The 22966-nt window shown below is 38.1% G+C and overlaps 1 protein-coding gene across 3 annotated transcripts in view; it reads right to left on the bottom strand.

The window, feature by feature from the left end:
• The window catches only part of VRK1 (VRK serine/threonine kinase 1), a 58520-nt gene that overhangs the window by 22998 nt on the left and 12556 nt on the right, over positions 1–22966 (bottom strand). For all 3 annotated transcript variants that reach the window (XM_006123753.5, XM_006123752.5, XM_075926613.2), the window contains exons 4-11: positions 15760–15829; positions 14876–14963; positions 12734–12842; positions 12495–12587; positions 11302–11434; positions 8617–8737; positions 6186–6244; positions 4468–4646 (exon numbers count right to left, since the gene is read on the bottom strand). In XM_006123753.5, the coding sequence (XP_006123815.2) occupies positions 4468–4646; positions 6186–6244; positions 8617–8737; positions 11302–11434; positions 12495–12587; positions 12734–12842; positions 14876–14963; positions 15760–15829 (852 nt within the window). The remainder of the gene's footprint in view (positions 1–4467; positions 4647–6185; positions 6245–8616; positions 8738–11301; positions 11435–12494; positions 12588–12733; positions 12843–14875; positions 14964–15759; positions 15830–22966) is intronic.

Here is a 22966-nt window from a genome sequence, read left to right on the forward strand (position 1 = left end):
AAAGGCAACACACAGAAAGCTGTTGGAGAACACTTTAACCTGCCAAGGCACTCATTAAAGGATCTCAGAGTTACCATGTTGTTTCAGGCCAATTCCCCAAGCCAAATACACAGGGAAGCGTTGGAACTTAACTCTGTTTACAAGTTTGGGAGCCATCACAAAGGTATGAATAAAGATATTACCTGGCTAGCACACTGCCTTCCACATCCTAATGACTTGACCAACCAAACAATGGGTACTTAAGAACAATTTTCATCTTCTCTATCAGCTTCTTGTAAAATGATCACTCTAATTCACTATTTTTTCCCTTCTTTCCCCCTCCAAACTACCACCTATTTATTTTGGAACTGGACTTTTAATACGCCATTCACCTGAAGAAGTGTGTTGTACCCACAAAAGCTCATAATACCATCTACATATTTTGTTAGTCTTTAAGGTGCTGCTAGACTATTTGTTGTTTTTTAAGTTTTTCCAGTTACAGACTAACTCAGCTGCCCCTCTGAAGTAATACTGAAGTAAGAAGAACTTCAACCTCCTTAGCTTTTGATTTTGTTGTATACTTTTAGCATGACAACTAATGTATGGCTGACTTATGAGTTAATATTAGAAAATACCTTGTCAATCAATACTTGTAGAGCAGCATGTATACATACAATTCTGTTGAGATCAGAGCAGCCAAAAAATCCAATCTGCAAACATAGTGGTCTCTCCTTGATTTTACTGTCGTAAGTGGAGTCAGCATTTGTCTGTTATTTATAAGTCACTATTTATTATTACATTAAATGCAGTTTTAACATACTGCCACTACCATAAAGTGAAAAATTCTTAATTCTAAACTAACTTACAGGCAAAAAGGTATGTTTTGGAATAAAATTGCTTTGTATGACACAGGTCTGTACAAATGCATATGAGAATGATGTTTTAGTACGTAGGTCCCTCTTTCAATCACAGAAATTTATTGCTGAAAGGGACCTTGAACATTCATCTAGTCCAACCCACTGCACTAAGGCAGGACCAAGAAAATCTAGATCATTTTGCCCAACCTGTTCTTAAAAACCTTCAATGACAGGATTGCCAAGCACTCTGTGGTTAGCTACCCTAGCCAGTCTGAAATGGTGAGACCACTTTGGGCAGGAAAGCCAGATGTGGCCATAGCTAGGAAACTGCATAGGGTGGTTCTGAAGTAAGCACCCTAATCTCAGAGACAAGGTGGGCAGATGAGGGCAGGAGAAGAAGCCAGAGGCTCAAAGGGTAGGTCCCGTGAGCTGTGATAGCATGGGATTCAGGTCCCCTGGGTTACGGGATCCCTGGAATGCAGGTGGAGGTGCCTGAGACTCATGTCCAGTGTTCCCTGCGCGCTCACAGCTGGCAGCATGTATTTCTATTGATAGCGCACATCTGCACATACCTCAATGTACATAACACAATTTATTCCTCAAATGGATGGAAAAAATTATTGGGAACACTGGTCACGTCCTGGGTGAAAACAGAACTACTCCTGAACAGACCCGGACAGTTGAAAGGGACAGTCTTAGAGCCTCTGATGCAGAAAGATAATTCAAGATCAACTGCAGCAAGGCTTGCTCAATCAAATACCTTTGTCCGACGACCAACAATTGAACCACTTCCATTTGGCCATATGCACTGTTGGGCTATGTCTACAATACACAGTTATTTCAGAATACGTTATTCCGGAATAGTCACTCCGAAATAGCTTATTTCAAAATAGCACATCTACCCTGCAGGGAATCCTCAAAATTAGTCTGAGGCAGGCTTCCCTAATGTAGACATGCTATCTTAATTTAGAGCTCCATGAGGAATAACTTACAATGGCCCTGGGAAGGGACTATTTCGAAATAGCAGAAGTGAAGCGTCTACACACGCCTTATTTTGAAATAGCTGTTTTGCAATAGGCATTTTTCATAGAATGAGGTTTACAGAAGTCGGAACAAGCCATACATTATTTCGAAATTATTTCAAAATAACAAAATTGCTGTGTAGACACTTTCATAGTTATTTTAGAATAACAGCTGTATTCTGAAATAACTTTGCTGTGTAGACACACTCCAATTGGAGATTTTTGCTTTAGTGGTGTCCGCAGGGTCAGCTGCAGCATCCCCCTTGCTAGATGTAAGGGGTCTCATTTTGAGTCTCAGTCTTTCTGATTTGCTCTCTACAAGCTGTAGTAGGGTTTTGTATGTATTCCTCCAAAGCAATTTGTACTTGATTCTACATTCTGTAGGACTTCTTTCTGAATTTCAGTTAATTAAAGAGCTCCTAAAGGAGCCACAAAGGCCTCTTGCTCTTATCTTTCTTTTGCTTGGAATAGTCTGTTGTTGCACATTTAATCTCCTTGAGAAAATGCCAGCTCTTCGACTACTTTATCCCTCAGATTTTCTTCCCATCAGACTTTACATACCAGTTCTGAGTTGGTTGAAGTCTTCTTTTTTGAAGTTTACTGCCCCTATTCTACTTCTCTCATTCCTTTCTTTCCTTGGAATTATGACATCTATTATTTCATGATTGATTTCACCCACATTGCCTTCAACCTTAGCTTCGCAACCAATTCTTGTTAGTGAGAATCAAATCTAAAAAATGTCCATCTCCCAGGTACTTGCCCCAGCCTATCAAGTTTTGCCCTATTCAAGCAGTAACAGTAATACAGGCAGTCCCCAGGTTACGTACAAGATAGGGACTGTAGGTTTGTTCTTAAGTTGAATTTGTATGTAAGTCGGAACTGGTACATATTGTAGGAGAAACTCTAGCCAAACATTTCTCCAGAGCTCAGTTTTATTCTCCCACACCTCACTTCCCTCAGTCCTTTATTCTCAGGCTGAGGTGTCTGCTGAGAAAAGCCGCTCCGCGTCTCCCCGGTCTGCTGGCGGGGGGGGAGGGTGCTAGCTTCGCGTCTCCCTGGTCTGCTGGGAGGAAGCAGCTAGTGCGGGGTTGCCTCACCCCGTCTGTAAGTAGGGATCCGATGTAAGTCGGATCCATGTAACCTGGGGACTGCCTGTACTTTAGTAATCTAGCTTCAGTTGCATTTGTATTAGCTCCTTGGTATCACTCTTCATAAGATTAGCCACATTTTAACTTTTCCCACAAATTTAGGGTGAAGTTTTTATCAAATGATGAAATTTACATCTGTAAATAAATTTACCAGTGGCTTGTATGCATATGTATAGTACTTTAGCTTTCACTAAAAACTGGTTCCACTAGCATATATATCTTTTGTATAAACACACACAAGCAGTTGCATACTTACAATTGGAAATCATTATTCACAAGTATAGGATTAATACACTAAGATCCTTTGCTGAAATGTGTTAATTATAAAATCTCTTACATGGTGTAAGTATGATTGTACATTTTACTAATTGAAAAAGAGCTTCATGTGCAAGTGTTCTGCACAAGTTTTCATATATGAGAAAATTTAGAGTTCACTCTACTGAAATACAAGTACCTCTGTAAAGATTAAATTTGTGTCAGTAAACATCTATTTCATCATACACATAAACCAAAAAAAATATTTCAATTGATAATCTAGATGTACAAAGAAAAATGCTGCATAAGAACTTAAAAGTTCAATTTACAAAAATTTACTTTGTATCTTCTGATATGATACTAACAATCTGAATTTTAAGAGTGTAGTTATAAAGCTAATTTGTTGAATCTCAAAATCTACTGTCATTAAATAGTCTGCCACATCCACAATATCAATTTAAATGTTTATAGTCGGGAAAAAGTAAAAAATACTTAACAAGCTTTGATATTATTCATTAAAATTAATCAGATACAATTTAAAACTGCCATGCCTAAATAAAAAGATTAATATATTCCAATCTAGTATACAGTAAGTGTACATAAAGAATATCTTTGTGTTTTGCATCAGCCTACCACAATGCAGTCCTGGTCCATGACCGGTCTCCTAAGTGCTACAAAATACAAATAATAATAATACTGTACACAATATCTGAATTCTAGTAGCAAAACTGATGAAATAAGGATGTTCATTTAAAACTAAGTAGTTAGGATTAGTTATGTAAAGTACGAAACATGAAATGAAACCAAAAGGCTAACTAGATTTCTCATCTTACCTCACACTTTGGCCCATCTGGAATTTTTTAGACTCTTGAAAAAAAATGTGTAAATTAACTGAAATGTTCATCTGTTCAAATGTCATTACAACTAAATATACATTCTGTTTCTCAAGGTATTTACTGCATGTGAAAGTATACCTGCTAACATCATGCTATATTAAAAACTTTCAGAGCAATTAGTTAAATTAAAATTAGTACATGTGTCTGCTTCTGAAATATGCTGTAAAGCAAACAAACATTTAAAACTAACTTTCCTTTTTCTTTACTTCCCTCTTTGGGCTATGTATGACATCCATTTTCCATCTTATTTAATGTTTTTATTTAGTTTAATAAGATCCATTAAAAGCTGATTTAAAAAGTAAAAAGAAACCTTTTGTACAGGCTTGGTTTGCAAGTCTCCGTTCTCTGAAAAACTCAAGTCCAGTACTCCATCATCCCTTTGCCCAATAGCCTTTAGACCTTGCAAAAGTATTTCTCTGAAGTGCTGATAAAGAGGTTTCTCTTCATAGCTCAATAACTTCACCTTTTCCATGTATTTGGCTATTTCACCTGAGGAAGTGGTACATAAAATCAATTTCTATTTAAAATAGTTGGTAGTTAAGAAATTATCTAAAAATGAGATAAAATTAAGCATACATCCTTTTGAGGGTTCTTTGATATGGATATTTAAACATAACATTAGCTGCTTAATACAACATATTTTAGAAATAAGAAAAAAAAAATCAAACTAGGGTTCGCTAACAAATGATCAAAGCACCACTTTCCACATTCATTACAATGAGGGACATATTCAGCCTTTAAAAACTGGTTTTGAATATGCTTATCTTCTCTTCAGTGAGCCTTTTATTCAACTGATATTTCTTCCCAGCATTTAAGATCATCAGCTACATATGAAATAAGAGCCTGAGCCTAGAACTTTGCAAGGTAAGTCAAGAGGAAACCATTTTTCATTGATTTTAGTTTAATCAAATGCAAGCAATTTTTACCATTTCACCTTTCAAACTATGGTTGGTAAAATACTAATGAACAGGAAACAATCCTGTATTGACAATAGGATTGGATGATCAAAGAGAATTTTTCCAGTTCTAATTTCTGCAAAAAAGCATTTATAATTAATGTCAGGACTTTGAAAATCAACTAACCAACTCTCACATGGAAGTTATAAACTTTCCCAAACAAGTGCTTCTTGGGAATCTAATCTGATTACCAAAAATAATTTCCAGCCCTTACAATAGCAAAGATGTGTTTTCAAATATGAAATAAGCATGATCCAGTGCAATGCTGCCTTCCAGTTTGCAGACTAAACTAGTGATTACTACTTTTCACATCCTTCGTATAACAGAAAGAAAATTTACCTGCCTTGTAAATTTAACTACTGCTTTCAAAATTTTTATCAGTTTTACTTTACTGTTATCTGGGAAAGCAGAGGCTTCAGTCATGGGAAAGAACTTAAAAAGAGTGTGTCTACACAGCAGCTGAGTGGTAGGATACAATAGACAGACTCCATTAACATGCTAAAAACATTAGTGAGAACATTGCCACCAAGGTGCAACCCAGACAACCTGTGTCTGAGCTTGGGCAGCTAGCCTAAGCCACTGTACGTGCTGAAAAATCCACCCTGTTATTTTTGGCATACTAGTACAAGCTGAGCTAACATGAGTCTGTCCACCATACCAGGAATCACACCTAGCTGCAAGTGCAGATATAGTCAAAGAGGCAACAGGAGGAACAGAATAGCAGAAACACTCCTCCCAGATGGACTAGATGCTGACAACAATCTGATACCAACTAAATCTTTCCAAACAGCTGAATTGTCATCTGTCTGTGTTGGTATGCAACTCCATACAGAAGAAATTACTATACATACCCAAATATTGAAGTAGTTACTGCTGCATGAAAATAGGCACCTCAGATATGCTGTGAGTGCATTCCTGGGCCTAACTGAATAACCTGCCCCAATCAAAGTTAGCTGTTGCATGGTAGAGGTGGCAAAAGGTGGAGGTTTACCTTTTTTGAGAGAAACTAAGGATTAAATGTTCGTCTCATGCAGTAAAGCCGTACGTAACTAATATTTAAAAAACCTCTTACCTGGTTTTTCTGTCTCAGGAAAGCACTTGTTCATCAAATCTGTAATATTCTCACTATATCTGAGGGGAAAAAAGTGTATAGAGTAGATTAAACCACAGATAAATTATATTTAATGACAATTGCAAAATTGCCAATTTGTCTCTTTCAAAATATATTGTATTAAAACATTTAAAGAGAAAGTTTTAAATGCTGTCGTAAATAAAAAGGAGTTTTAATGTTTTATAATCCTTTTCTGATAGTTCTTTCGTTTTGATTCTGTAACCTTTTATTCTCGTGTCTGTGATTATAGCAAGGAACTTGAAAATTGGAATGTTCAATTTTGTTTCTATGTAACTGGCTCTTCGCACTACAATACCTGTGCCAGTCAAGGGAATCCACTTCTGTAAAGTGCTTTGAGATCTTTGAATAAAATGTGCAATACAAGCTCTTTAAATTCTACAGGATTCTTGTGACCACGTGATCTTCACTTCACCCAAACAAGGACATTATTTCTGCAGGGCCAGCTGAGTCTCTGCTGAATTGCAGTACTACATTGTTCCTGTGAAATTGACTTGATAAGCTAAAGAGACATTAAACCCAGATGCGAGAGAAGTAAAGGAATATATATAAAATACAGATCTATATAAAAATTGAAAGTCTTATATTTAGAGTGAGTTTTATCTTGAGAGTCTTTAAAGTGAAATGAAACTTTAAAAAGGCAAGCTGCATGATCTATAGCCCAGTTCCAGGTATTACTGTAAATTGTCTGTTTGAGACAACAGTGACAACATTGGTCATAGGTTATTTTTAATAAAATATATAAAAAATATAAATTTTTCATACTAAAGTTTCCATGAATATGTCAAAGACTTTTTGCTCTGGTAAGGTCATGCCAGCTTCCTCAAATGGTTTCATGTCTGCCATTTTTTTATATTTTTGGGTAGCTAACAGACTTTGAGGCCCAGTGGTATGTAAGACCCCAGATATTTTTAGAATTACTAGTTTAAAAGAGATAATTTCCAGAATTGACATAAGCTAATGACCTAATTCAAACCCGATTGCACCATGTTGCTGCATGGCTCCAAAACAGACCTTGGAAGGAGATGATGCTAAGATGAGTAAGCAAAGTTTGCAAACTATAATAATCAAGGGGAAAGCCAAGAAACCGTGAAGGATTAGCCACCATACAAGAACAGAATTATAAGAAAACAATTAGCTTGGAGCTGAGAGTCAGTTATTAGATTTTTCATGTCATTATTGAGTTTTTAAACCAATACTGAAATGAAAATACCTAATAACTGACTATTTCTAGAACTAACTTGATGATTTAACCAATTTTATGACTTGCTTCCAATCCAATGTTGAAACTAATTTATTGATTTGTTCCTGTACTGGTTTATTCTTATTTTAGTTTAATAATAAAAGTAGTGTAGCTTTACTAATGTTTAGTTTGTTTTTCTTGAAGTATTTTAATATAATATATTAAAAGGTGCACTTTATTCAATAAGCAACGTGGCAGACATGGCTGGATAGATCATCTAGTCAACGTAAAAGCCTTTGGCTCTCAAACCAACCTCTCCAAACTATATACAGAGGGGAAATTGTGACTCAGAAGGTATTCCATTTTAATCTCTCAAATACCAATTCCTTTTTCCATCCATGCATTGACAATCTCTGCTCTAGCCACTGCTTCTTAGAGCAATTACCACTACTTGTCCTTGCACTGCTGCCACTTTTCAGATCAACAACTAGAAGAGGAGAGAAGATACTGCTCTAAAAAACATTGAGGCAAGTGCTAACAGAAGGAACAAGAAGCTACTCCGAGTAGCGACTGCCAAGGAACGGTAGCAAAAGCAATACTGCCAGCACCTGACAGAACTTACTCTGTGCTAACATGGAGAACAGTGAACACAGGAAATGAGGGAGGATCCAGTGATTAGAAAACTGAACATGGCTCTCCATACTCCCTAATCTGCCACAGATTTCCAGTGTGACTTCATGTAGGCTATTTAGTCTCTGTGCCTCAGTTCCTCATCTGTAAAATGGGGACGACTGTGAAGTAGACCAAGCACTAAGTGCTGTCAGGATAAATACATTAAAGATTGCACGGTGTACAGAGTAACAAGGGATAACAAATATACTTAAAGAATCTTAAAAGGGATAGGACATTGATGAGTACAAAAGTTAAAGGGTATAGCTGGACAAGGCTTAATTATTATCTTGAAATGGTGGGATAGGAACAAAAGTAAGCAAATGTACTCAAAAAAGAGCAAGGTGGAGGTTGAAAGGGACATTGCAGTGTTATCTCAATTTCAGCCAGCAAGAGTAAACATAGTATTACCCAGCCACTCACAGATGATAAAGGATTGTTTATGCGCACACAGTATTGCTACACTGAAATATTTTTTTTATTTTTGCTTCAGTTTCAAATGAGAAAACCTAAGTTCCTTACCTAATTTTTGAATCTCTGACATAGTTGGGGTCTTTTAAATTGTCCTCCCATGGTAGATGGCCACTGAGCCAATGAATCATACAGTAACCTAGAATTTCCAAGTCACCACGTCTTGATGGAGCTACAAATACATACACAAATTTAAAGTTAAAAATTGAAAACATAGTAAGACAACTGGAAGCTAGTGCTAACGGCATTTAACTACAGAATGCTTCAAGTTCATTTCAGAGGGAAGCAGGAAGGAATGAAAAGAAGTAGTATTGCTCAAATGACTGGAATACTGATAAAGGAATTTGCAATTACAGGCAGTCCCCGACTTCTGAACGGGTTACGTTCTGAACACCTGGTCGTAACTTGATTTGGTCATAAGTCGGAAACACACTTAAACGTGCTGCCCACACTGATCGAAAAACTTGACGTACATGGTTCTCAACTTGAAAATATTGTAATGGGGTTAATGGTCATAAGTATGGATGGTCGTAAGTCGGAGAGTGGCGTAATCTCTTTCTTCTGCTCATGAATGTGAAATGCTGCAATTATCTCAATTTTGAAGCATTTTAAGACCTCATGGACTTTTCTGTTCAAAACATTTTTATATCCCCTTTCCCCAAAAACAGTGAACAGAGTTAAAAATGAGCTCTTCAAATTATTATTCCACAAATGGAAATATTTCAGATACTCTGAACACTGAAATGTTGCTTGCCGAAGATTCAGAAATTCTAGATGTTGACTAGGGATGTGAAAGACTAGTTGACTATCAGTCAAGCAAATGCTTATTGGATAGTCGACTAGTTGGTTCCTCACCCCTCCCCCTTACTGCCTCTATCAAAGAGAGGCAGCTGGGGGGGGGGGGGGGGAGGGTATTTCAAAGCAACTACATATGACCCCGGGCTCTACTTGGCACTGCCACTTTGAAACACCACGTGCAGCCCAGGGTGCAGCTGAGGTATCCCCAGGCTCCTTGTCGCGTTTCAAAGCAGCAGTGCGCATGAAGCCCGGAATCAGCTAGGGAGTCCCCTGCTGACCCCGGGCTCCATGCAGCACTTTCACCTTTGAAGTGTAGCACCAGCCTTAAGGCCAGTGCTACACTTCAAAGGCAGAGGTACCTTATCGACTAATCGAATAGTCGATGCAAAAATGCATTGACTATTTGATTAGTCAATATTTAACATTGTTAATGTTGGCAAGACAAGGGATGTAATAAATTTTTTCACATATTCCACAAGATATTGATTAAAATTTTATTTAATATATCAACAGGAAAATTGCATGTAAGATCTGAGTCAATTTTTATCCCAGGTGAGAATTTACATCCAAACCAGTTTAATTTTTAAATTAATACTTGTTCAAGATATCAAAAAATTTCCTAAATATTCAGACATGACAACACTTCTACTGCATTTCTACTTTAAAACTATGCTCTGAAGTGTTCCTAGCCTCTGTTTGCCAGTAACTTGAAATGGGAAATAGAGGATGGATCACTTGATTGACTATTCTGTTCATACCCTCTGATGCATCTGGTATTGGCTACTGTTAGAAGGCACTTTGTTTGGCTAGTTTATACCATCCTTGGACCACTGGGCAACCCAATTATGGCTGTTCTTATGTTCTTCATCGATTAAAAGCCATGTTACTAATTAAGGATGTTAAGAAGTGAGTAAATGACTAATCACATCAACTAATTGTGTGGACCACACGATTAGCTGATAAGGGGCCCTGTTGCAGCTCTGCTGTTTAAATGTAGTAGGAGCCAAGGAGCACAGGCAACCCAGCTTCTACTACATTTAAACTGCAGGGCCTCAGTGGGGGTAGGTTCAGAACCCAGCATGAGCTGAGACTGAGCAGTCCCGGTTCACACTATTTCCCGAACCGCTGCACCTCTGCCTTCCCTCTCCTCTCTCGCCCTATCCACGGTGGAGACTGTGTGCAGAAACGGGAGGAGGGACTGGCTTTTAAGCTGGCTCCCCCAGAACCAGCTCCTGCTTTCTACCCCTCCCTGCTTTCACCCGCTTGCTGCCTCTGATACAGGCTTACTAGGGATGTAAGCAACTAGTCAAGTAGTCAACTACCCAATATACCTAGGCTTATTGGGAGTCAAGTCACTACTCAACTACTCACTCCCCTCACCACTGCTGCCTCTGATCAGTAGTAGTCATATCAGGTAGTCGACTACTTGACTAGTCGCTTATATCCCAAGTTACTATGTTTAATATTTTTCACTTTTTGTTTTATTATTTTCAATGGAAACAGATTAGACTTAAAGGAACACTGAATCCATCAAATAGGTGTATATTTTCCCTTTAGAATCATCTCACATTTGTCCACTTACACAGTTAGCATCAATTTAATAAATGTCTCATACTAACAGATACACATGATCAATCTTAAGAGATTTGATAGGTTTCTTATTCAAAGGAGATCTAATCTTTTCTATATGAAAAGAAACACGAATGATTTCCACTACTACAGCAAAGCAACAACTGTTCTAATTCTATTGCCCAGCAAATTTCAGAATAAAACAAAACTGAAGTTCTGCTACACAATTGGAATATTTAGTTTTCAAAACAGTGTTAGGACTCCACAGTAAACAGAAACCTATTTTAAAAATGGATTATAAAATATTTTGTAATTAAAATAAAAATAGTGCTGTATGAAATAAAGTGAATTAAAGTTTTGATTACTTACCTACACCTTTATGTGCATCAATACTAGTATATTCAATTGTACCATCATGACATCTTTTAGGGTCTTCTTTATATTTTTTGTGCACTCCTTCTGGACAGTATCGATATGCAAGGCCATAATCAACCAAGTATACCTATTAAATCCCACATACCATATAGAAATTAAAAAAAAAAACTATTAATATAGAAGAGTTCATATACAAAAAATACTAGAGACAACTCTCCGAACTTCTTTAAAACAAAAACTGCAAAACGTCAGCTCTTTGGATTACAAAGCTCATTTATTAATTCTTAAGCGAGACGTGTATATACCATTCTGAAAGCGACAACAAATTTTCAGTCTTTGTATGTACTATATGAAAAATGACAACCAGTTTTAAATATCATTTATTGTTGATCTAGACGCAGTGCCAAGAAAAATGTTCAGTTCTTATCTAGGAGCATGCTGGATTACAGTGGTCTATGGGACAACTGTAAGGGAGGCTCACAGTATTGATATCAGGGATTAGAACACATTTATGATACTGTATTTCTTTAATATACATATAAAGCTAGTTCTGCTGATCTATTACAACAAAAGGGGTTCTGCAAAATAATAGACGCCAGGTATTACTCTTCATTATTCCCTGGTTACTTCTAAATAGACTGACATTCGTTTTTCTATTTTGTCAGGTAAACCATTTGGACAAGGAAATCTGCAGAAGTAGGGAAATTAAATGCACACTTTCCAAATACTAAAGGGTTTAAATATTAGAAAATGAAATATATTTCTGAAAAATCAATTGATTTGAATAATCAACATGTTAAGAGACCAAATTTTCCAAGTAACAGAACACTTGTATTTGATGGATTCTTAAACAAAGGAAATAAAAAGTGACAAAAGCAGACAGGCAAACATAATTCTTTGGTGTACTATATAATTTTAAGCTTCCACCACCAAATAGCTATTTGAAATTCATTTTGTATTACAAGCCCTCCTCCTGAATATTATTTAGGGCAGAATAGCCAACTTGATAATGTGCCAACAAACAGCATCAAAAATGTAGAATATTAAATATTTCTGCTTGACATTTATATCACTGTATACACTCTTAAAAATAAGACTTCTACAAAGGTTCATAGGTTCAAAGCATCTCAGTTTGTTTTCAAACAACAGAATTTAAACAGGAGAAATGAAGCACGGATATCAAATACCTGATTAAGATTCTTGTAGCTCAGGAGAAGGTTTGAGGCCTTGATGTCTCCATGCACATATTCGTGCTCATGGATATATTCCAGAATATCAAGCTAACAAAACACAATGTACAGGAGCATCAGTGTAGTACCCAACTCCAGCCAGCAGAGGACCACTATTCAGCACAAATTGCCTTTCAGCAAAAAGCTATATTAGGAAGATGAATTTTAAAAATGCTTTAGGAATTACTATTACTTACTATTCTCAAACTTAACTTTAACACAGTTTTGTGTGCAAATTGCTTCGCATTCTCTTCATAAATTTTCTGAAGATCTTTCCCAAATCGGTCCATTACCATAAACCTATAGCTGAAATTCAAATCAGAGAACAAGTTACTGAACTGAAGTTAGTACAATATTTTACATGTGTATTTTATCCTATTGCACTAATGACTGAATTCAACCATTTTATTTTTACAATAAAAATCAGCTATGCAGGCAAACAAACATTTATAAACACTAGAATTTTTTGTACTACACTTCAACCCTAATACATTTGAACCTCCTTAATCTGGCAACCCTTGGAAACAGGGTATGCCGAATTAAAGATTTTGGTGGACCAGAGAGGGCACTGTGGGGTCTGGGTGTGAGGGGGATAAGTTCCCTGCTCTCAGGGCCACATGTGGCTCTGCCTCCCCTCTCCTCCTCCTCCTGCAATGCTCCCAGGCACCCACCATGGGAGTGACAGGGGAATAGACGCAGGTGAAGTGAGTCGCATTGCTGCTATCCCCCTTAGCTGTAATGTTATACTTTCTTTTGCATCCCAACATCACCTGAATTGAATTACTTTACATCAGATTACTGGATGATGCAAGGTCCCATTCAGACAAACGTAGGTCTTCTCACACTTAAGGCTATTTGCACTAATTGAATTGACCTGCCATTGAAAGTTAACACTGCTGTGCAAGGTGTACCAGATCCCAGACTCTACAAATTCCACAACTACTTGTCACGGATCTCTCTTCCTCCACCACTTTTTCTGCTCATGTCATCCAGCCCGCTAGAGTAACCACTACTGTTAGCTAGGCCCATACCATCTCCATTAGCTCTCAGCAGAGTACCTATTTGTAATTCCAAAATTTCTAAGAGCATGCTTTCATTGAAGTGTAGATCACAGATGGACTTTTTTTGGAGAAAATGGAAGAGAAGGATCTGTCCCTAATCACCATATATAAAGGGATGAGGGAAACCAAAGTAAAAAGGGGTCCTTTTCTTGTTCCTTTACCACATTTGGCATGGATACAAAAGTAGAAAGATACACTTCGGCTCTATGGGCCTCCTCTTAAACTACATAGAACTGCAATGGCCACCTGACTCCTTTAAGATGGTTTCCTAGTTGAACTCTCCCACTTTTCCTCTCAATTCTAATAGCAGGATGCTAGGAAGGACAATTAGGGAGATACAGCAATTGCTTAGTAAATCCCATATTGTTATTCCCATTGACTACATGACTGGCTGAACAAGAAGAAGTACTGAGTGGACTTTAGGTTCTTAAGCTCTATTGTTTACATTAGCTGTGAGTGCTTCCTTGGAAGGGTATGCTTTTGGGCAGCCATATAAAAAAAGATTTGGTTCTTTCCCAAAAGCCTCTATGGGTATTGCAGCAGCTGACAACTGTCAGGACACAAAGTCACCCAAGCTCCTGCTTCTCCCCACATCCAGAGTATGCCCAAACCTCTGGTGTGGGGAAAAGGCAGATACATATAACTGATTCTCTGGCAATACAGAGAAGCTAAAATCATGTTTATCCCTGACTTACTTAATTCCTCAGACTCACATGAAATAATATAGAAACCTAGCCTCAAATTTCTGATATAAGAATTGGACTGTCTACAGCTCACAGATGAAATAAAAAAGACTTTCGATCTCAAGAATAAAACTGATTATAAAACTACTAAGTGTAGTTAAGTAATGCATTGCCTTCTTTATACATGTGAATTAAAAGACTAATTCTGCACCCATGTTCAGGAAAATTAAAAGAAAAATTTTTGAATTTGGCTCAATGGTCAAGGATTAATGAATTAAAAGCTGGACTCTGAGATGGATATATATTTCACAAGACTGAAAGGCAACTCCTAATACATAAATATATTACAGTATGTACATTCATATTACCATTGCCTGATAAATGAACAAGGAAAAAGAAATGGCTCAAATTACATACTCAGAAAAATTATGCAAATAAAAATATGACTCAATGTAAACGTGTCTATTCTGTAGGCATATGAAACTAACGGGAGTAATATGCTCAAAATTCACACTAACGTATAAGAATTTATAAAAGTAGTAGTGGTTGTGAGTGTAGAAATGTTAATATGTTCTTAATACAGGATGTACTGTACCTGTTTCCATTTTTTTGATGCAAGCCAGAGCCCCAGTACTTCGGTACACCTAGGTATTTCAGTTTATGGGAACTAGTCCATTTCTGAACTACAAATACAAATAAAAACTGAGATTATGAACTTGTACTGCATGAGTACTGTGGAAAAGATTACTTATAAAATATTGAAAATGTACATATGTAAGATCTGATCATGAGAAGTCATGAACCAAGTATATCAGCCAACAGGTAGTCTCTTCTACCTATGGCTAAATTTGGTAATGAAACCTCTCCTAACCTGAACAGGTTTTGATAAAGGAGATCCAATATAAAGAATCCCAATATTAACACAACTACAAGTAGTGTTGTTAATTACATACAAAAAATGTAACTGCAAGACTACAACTTATTGCTTATTGATTTAGTTGGGTTATTCCCCCAAACAATGCCTCAGCTATATTTAAGTTATTTCAGATTACTATTTTTTCTTCTAATATCATTAAAATCTCGTGTGGCTTTAAACACTAAGAAAATCCTGTTTGTTCCTGTGATATTACAAGCTGACCCACAAAGATCTGACCTTAGGTGTGAGAAAAAGCACTAGAGTATCAGTTCTACTCCAGTAACTCTTGTTTCTAAACAATTATCTTCAATAATTATCCATTTAGAAAAAAAAACAGTGTCACTGTAAAAAGAAACAACCATTTATGACTGAGGAATACAATTAAGAATTGTAAGTGAATACAAGGTCATTTAAAAAAAAAAAAGGATCTAAACCGACTCTCTTGATGAGTCAACTAACATTTAACTTTAAAGGCTACCACTTAGTCTTTTTTTTTAATAATCAACAAAATTATTATTTATATGGAAACATGGCTTTCTAGTTCATTCTGATGGACTACTTACTTTGCTCTGGTTTGGCTGCTCGCATGTAGAACTTTAATTCAGTAAAAAGAGGTCCATTTTGGCTGGGTTCCTTTAAAACAGTAATTTAAAAATAGTTAGCTTTAACTGTTTGAGCTATTCAGAATTACATCTCTTAAAAACCAAACAAGTGATATATACCCACATATAAGCATATCACTCTTTACCACACAACATTGGATAGTTTAATTTTAGAATTCACTAAGAATTCATTCCCTGTGTACAAAAAAAGAGTTTTAACAGACATTGTTCAAAAAGTACTTAGTGTAAAGAAGATCAGGAAAGTATCCCTCCAACCTGCTCTTTAATCTGTATTGGGTAAACTGGTCATATTTTTCTTTAACTTTGTCAGAGGAGTGCCTTAGGTGGTGTTATTAAATACACTTTTGTCATCATCTTTAGGTTCTCTGAATGAAGGAAAATCTCAAATTTTAAAATGGTTGGAGTAAGAAGTATACAAAACTGCACTCTAAATATTTTTGCTTAGAGTACACCACCCCTTAGAAGTCTTGAAGCCCTGGGTCGTTACAACTGTATGTCCTTACAAGGTAATGCCTGCTAGTATTAGGGATGTTAAGCATGTTTATTTACGTAAACATGAAACCACTAACTTTTTCCAGCAGTTACACATTTACAGGCAGGGAGCAGCATGTATCAATACAGAAGCAGCAGCATGGCGCGGAGGATGGGAGCCAGTACACAGAGGGAACCAGTTTGGAAGCAGTCTTCTCATGTGTACCAGCTTTCACTTACCCCCCTTATCACTCCCATGTTGCTGCCTCTCTATTAGAGGCAGCAAGAGGGTAGAGCAGAAGCCAGTGCTGGGGGGAGCTGGCTTAAAAGCCAGTTTCTCCCAGCACGATCGCTAGTCACGATGTTAACTAGCAGTTAATTTACTAGTCGAGTAGTCGATGGAATTTCCATCAACTACTTGACTAGTTGACAGGCACTTCTGCTTTCTTCCTTTAAAATGTACAAGAACCCCTGTTGGTGCTTTTCCAACCACAGAGATGTTAAATTTTATTACATTATGGTCATTATTTCCAAGTACTCTATACTTGTCTTTGTTGAACCTCAGATTTCTTTTGGTCTAATCCTCCAATTTGTCCAGTTCACTCTGAACCCTATCCCTTCCCTCCAGCATCTCTCTCTCTCTCCCCCCCTCGGTTAGTGTCATCCGCAAACTTGCTGAGGGTGCAACCATCCCCCAGTCCAGGTCATTCTTCCCTTTTTTAAAGATGGGCACTACATTTGCCTTTTTCCATTTGTCCAGGACCGCACCCAATCACCACAAGTTTTCAAAGATAATGGCCAATAGTTCTGCAATCCTATCAGCCAACTCCCTCAGCACCCTCAGATACACAAATCCATGGGGCTGGATCTAATGCATGTCCAGCTTTTCTAAATAGTTCTTAACTTGTTCTTCCTCCACTGAGGGCTGCCCACCTTCTTCCCATACTGTTCTGCCTAGTGCAGCAATCTGAGAGCTGACCTTGTCTGTGAAGAGAGGCAATAAAAAAAAGCATTGAGTACTTCAAGTTTTCCCACATCATCTGTCACTAGGTTACCTCCCTCATCCAATAAGGGTCCCACATCTTCCCTGACTACCCTCTTATTGCTTATATGCCTATAGAAACACTTCTTGTTTCTCTTCACATTGCTTGTTAACTGCAATTCCAATTGTACTTTGACCTTCCTGATGACACCCCTGCATGCTCGAGCAATATATTTATCCTCTTCGCATGTCATCTGTCCAAATTTCCACTTCTTGTAAGTTTCCTTTTTACGTTTAAGCTCGCCAAAGTTTTCACTGTTAAGCCAAACTGATTGCCTACCATATTTGCTTTTTGCACTGCACAGCAGGATGGTTTGTTTCTACACCTTCAATAAGACTTCTTTAAAATACAACCAGCTCTCCTGGATTCCTTTCTCCTTCATGTTAGCATCCCAGGGGATCCTGCACATCAGTTCCCTGAGGGAGTCAAAGTCTGCTTTCTCAAGTTCACAGTCTATATTTTGATGCTCTCTTTTCTTCCTTAGTCATCTCATAATCACTGCTGCCCAAGCTGCCACCCACATCAACTTCCCATAATTCCTCCTTGTTTGTGAGCTGTAGGTCAAGGTGACCATGGGCGCTGGCTGGTTTCTTCAGCACTTGTATCAGGAAGTTGTCCCCAACATCCTCCAAATCTTCCCGGATTGTCTGTGTACTGCTATATTGATTTCCCAACAAATGTCAAGGTGACTGAAGTCCCTTATAAGAACCAGGGCCTAACCTCAACCCCCGTCTTCTTTTCTCGTGACTAAATATGCTTAGATTTTTTTTTACAACCTTTCCTCATAGGTCAGGTTTTTTAAACATTTATAATTATTTTTGTTGCTCTCACCCAGATTATCTCTAATTGCCTATATCTTTCTGCAAATCTGGCACCCAGAATTGGACACACATATGCCAACTGAGGTCTCACAAAGTACAAAGGAGGACACGGCAATTATCTCCCTCTCTTACATACAACTCTCTTGGTAATACACTCTCAAATTGTATTAACCTTTTTCACACTGACAGCTCATTCCATTTGTGATCTACTAAAATCCCCAGATCCTTTCCAGTGGTATTACTACCCAGCAAATTATTCACCATTTTTAAGTTGTGTACTCAACTTTTCCTTCCTAACTATTGTACTTTATCATCTTTGCTGAACTTCACCTTGTTGTATTCAGATCAGCTGTCCAATTTGTTAATGTCATTTTAAATTTTAATCCTGTCTTCCAAAGTTCTAGCAACCCCTCCCACTTTGGTGTCACCCAGATTTTTAAGTATATACTCCATTCCATTATCCAAGTCATTGATGAAAATACTAAATAGTACTAAATCCAAAATGGGTGCTTATGGATCTCCACTGCTTATATCTCTAGATGCTTACAAACTGATTGCTTAATTATTTGTTCCAGTATTTTTTCAGGTACTGAAGTTATTACCTAGGGCCTCTATTTTTTCCCTTCTTAAAGAGAGAGATGTTTGTCCTTCTGCAGTCTTCTGGGAGCTCACCCATTCTTCAGGAGTGCTTCAAGGTAACTGCTAACAGTTTTAAGATTGCTTCAGCTAGCTCCTCAAGTACCCTAGGATGAATTTAATCAGACCTTAATTTGCAATTATTTATTGATTTAGAAGTCTGTTAAGAAGATCAGCACAAATGTGAAGGATTGGACAAGAGGAGACCATTTCCAAGACCTAATATTCCTGCACTTTCAAAATTTCTCCAGTGATCCTTAACTCAGTCCCCCAAGTCAGTAGTTCCCAACTGCCTGTCTGCAGACCTGTGCCAGTCCGAGAACCGCTGGCTGCCAGAGCTCAAGCTGTTTTTTTGTGGTGGCTCAACTCAGCAGCTGTGGTAGCTAATTTTGCCCGGCACTGGAGCTGAGGCGGTAGCAGGAAGCAGAGGAGCAGGAGGCACTTCCCTCTCTCCTCTCACCCACGTAAAGCAGCAGCCCAACTGTGGTTTTGCACTCCCCCGCACCTCTACCCACAGGGGCGCAAAACACGCTTGGGGAGTGTGGGGACGTGAAGGAGGAGGGAGTGTGCACACTGACAATGGCTGCTCCCTCTTCCCATGTGGCAGTAATAGTCACATTCCCTAGAGGGGGCAGTGGAGCTCTGCGGAGTGTGGGGGTGGGGTGGGGTTAAAGGGCAGAGGGTGTAGAGGTGTCAGTCAAAGAGTGTTAGGCACTGGGGACCAAGGAGCTGGGCTGGGGGTAAGCAGACCGACAACATATTATTTGCATATTCATTATTTACATAACAAACATGCAAATAAAATGTTGCTGGTCCACCAAAAGAGTTTGTGAATGGGTTTGCCTATCCGCAATATAAAAAAGGTTGGGAACCACTACCCCACCTTGGTTTACAGTTGGCCGAGGCTGAACTGTGATGGACAATTTTTCCAGTTACTGATACCCAGGCTGGCAGGCAATCATGGAACCTTTAAAGATCAATTGTGCCAAGTAATCTACCTCTGAGAACTCTAGCATTGATCCAGTCTTCTTTAGATCACCCTCATTATAACAAACAGAATTGTCACATACAATCTTGTAGAAAAAGGATGGTGATTGGCTGGATATCACAACAGACCCAGCCACCTGAGCTGCTGACTTGACCATATATTTGCCTATGCAGCTGTAATAATTAAACATGATAATTAAGCTTAACAACAATTTTTTCAAACACAGATCAGGTACAAGATTTCAATTAATTTCAACTCCATAGAAGGCTTGAAGAGTTTTCTGTTACAAAGATCATTTGTAACAAAAAAGGCTGACCAATTAATTTTAAAATGTGTGATTTTGCTTTAAAAATAGCATTTTAAACCAAACAAATTTACCTATACATTATCAGAAAATATATTCTGCACATAGATTAAGTGCAACAAGTTAGGGATCATTCATGTAGATATAACAAACATCAGCAGAACAGAATGTTTGAATTAATAGAGTGGGAGAGAAGAAAAAAGGGTACTAACTGCTTAACAAGTAGAGAAGACAGCAACAATACAATAATTTGGGTGCTAAGCACTTCATACTGGTGCAAAAATATCCTGAATACATAGTAATAAAAACAAGTGAATAATTTTCAGGGAGTTTATTAGTAGAAGTACTACAAACACAGTCAAATGGCAATTCGGTTATTAAAGCACAACAAAAGAGTGTTATAATATCTTGTATTTCTTATCATGTAAAATGCCACTTTGCAGCTAATGATTATTTCCAACCACAAGCTCACAACCAATTGTCAAAAAAGGATATTTTATAGTTCACATGACATGACACACTGCTTCTGAAGTGATATACTGATCAAAATGGACTGTTTTATTCTAAATTAATTTGATCTTTAAATTGGAATAAAATCTACTATAACATTTATACTTTTTCACAGTAGGTCTACTAGTGCAGTAGATTTCACTGCTGCTGTACAAATGAGAAGACAGAGGGAAAATAAAGTGATATAAATCAGACTCAGGAAAAAAGTTCATACAGGGTGAACCTCTCTAGCCTGGCACTCTGGAGCGGCAATATCTGTGGTCTGACATGATTTTAGTTAGCTACATGTCCACTTATCATGGATGTAGCCAAGTTTCCTGTAGTCCCATAAAATTTGTTTAGAGCCACTAGTCCTCACACACAGTGTTCTTTGCTGTTATTTAGCCCTAATTTACCCCTAAATGTCTTTTAAGAGCCCAGTAAGGCTACGTCTACAATACACACCTTTTTCGAAAAATACTTTCAAAAGATACTTTTGAAAAAGAGCATCTAGACTACAATCGGTACTTTCGAAAAAGTAAGCAATCAAGTCTGGATGCTCTCTTTCGAAAAAGCTCAGTTTGCATTACATAGCGCCTTTTTTCGAAAGAGCACTTTCGAAAAAGGCATTATTCCTCATAAAACAAGGTTTTCCACAGTCAACAAAACAGCTGCGTTCTTTCAATTTACTGTTGACAGAACACGGTGGCAGTCTAGACAAAGGTAAGATTTTTCAAAAAAAGGCCACTTTTTTTGAAAAATCCCTGTAGTCTAGACATACCCTCTGTAGCGGAAGTGTTGGTAATGCTGTTATATATTATTGACCTCCTCTAGTTCAGCAAATAAGAGTGGATCAAATTAGGGACACATTCAGAGTAATCCAATGTAACCTACTTCTCAACAAGGTTGGGAAAAGAGCATGTTAAACTGGAAAAACATTAATGTAATACTTATTACTACAAACTTTAGCCAATAGTTGCAAGAATTTATTATCATTAACTACGAAGTACTATATAGTTTATTTTCTCCATTGGGAGCAACCAAAACATAATTTTATGTATACTTTTTCTCCATTCCAGAACTAGGTGAAAAAACTAAATAGCAACACTTTTTCTGATTCAAAGGTTAGATATTCACTTATACTTCAGTATTTAAACTAAGGGGTTTTTTTGGTTACAAACTCATACTAGGCTCAGTTCTCTTGTGTCTGAGTTCCATCTTGGCACAAGATATAGACACACACAAAAATTAGCTGCAACTCTAATTCAGCACCCTAACACTAGTTGGTGCAGTCATAGCGCTAGTCTAATTTATGCCTACTATAAAATTCCTGAAGGACGTTAGTGTAGGATTGGTGCAGCAAAGCTGTGCAATTCCCCTGGCCTTCACCCCATTTACTCCTGAAACAAGGGGAAGAGGCTAATAGGCACATTTTTTTTTTGTAAACATGTAACGGCTGAATTTTTCAGCCGTTACATGTTCACATGCAGGGAAGGGGGGGGGGGGGGGCACCACGGCAGCAGCAGGGCAGGGGAGAGCAGGCAGGAGCCAGTTCCCTGAAAGCCCCGGCTCCTGCAGAGCTGTCTCCCCCTCCACTCCTGTGCGGCTGTCTAGGTTCATCGGTTAACCATTTAAATGTAAACACTATCACATACCTACTGTCTATACCAATTTTACACCAGAAGGAAGATCTCCAGTAGTCATTTGCTGTCATTTAATCCAGTCTGTGCTGCCTGAGTGGTGTAAAGTAAACAGTTGTGCTGCATGATCTGGGTCATTTTATCAACTACCGGATTTGTGCTGGTGACTTTCAGACCTGCCCTTTTACTTCTGATCTGTCACTTTTTATTACATCTCAACCTGTCTTGATATCTTGTCATTAACTTAAAATTAACACTAAATTCCTGATGTTCCCTCTGTAATCCTAATTTCTTCCTCCATTCTGCCACTTTTAATAACATTATCATTCTAAGCGTCATTCAGAACCATAACCTTCAGGTCATTTTCAATTCCTTATCAACTGCCCTATATACCCAGGCTGTGTTCAGACTTTACCAACTGCCCGAATCAGTCCCGGCTCATGCCAGCTCCGGGACCTACCCCTGCTGTGGCTCTGCATTTAAAGTGTATTAAGAGCCAGGCAAGCAGGCAGCCCAGCTCAGTTCTGGCTTGCACTGGGTCCAGGAGCTCAGATTCCCCCATAGACAGGGGCTGCTGCCACCCCACACTGCCTCTTCATTAGAGGCAGCAGCACAGAGCGACAAATAGCCAGTCCACGAAGAGAGCTGGGTTTTAAACCGGCTCCCCTCGCGGACCAGCTCCCGCCTGGCATTCTGCGCTGCTGCCTCTGATATAGAGGCAGCAGCATGGAGTGGCAGGGGGCTATCCAGGAGTG

This window comes from Pelodiscus sinensis, chromosome 5 (assembly GCF_052426305.1).
Source record: "Pelodiscus sinensis isolate ZL-2025 chromosome 5, ASM5242630v1, whole genome shotgun sequence".
Lineage (NCBI taxonomy): Eukaryota > Metazoa > Chordata > Testudines > Trionychidae > Pelodiscus > Pelodiscus sinensis.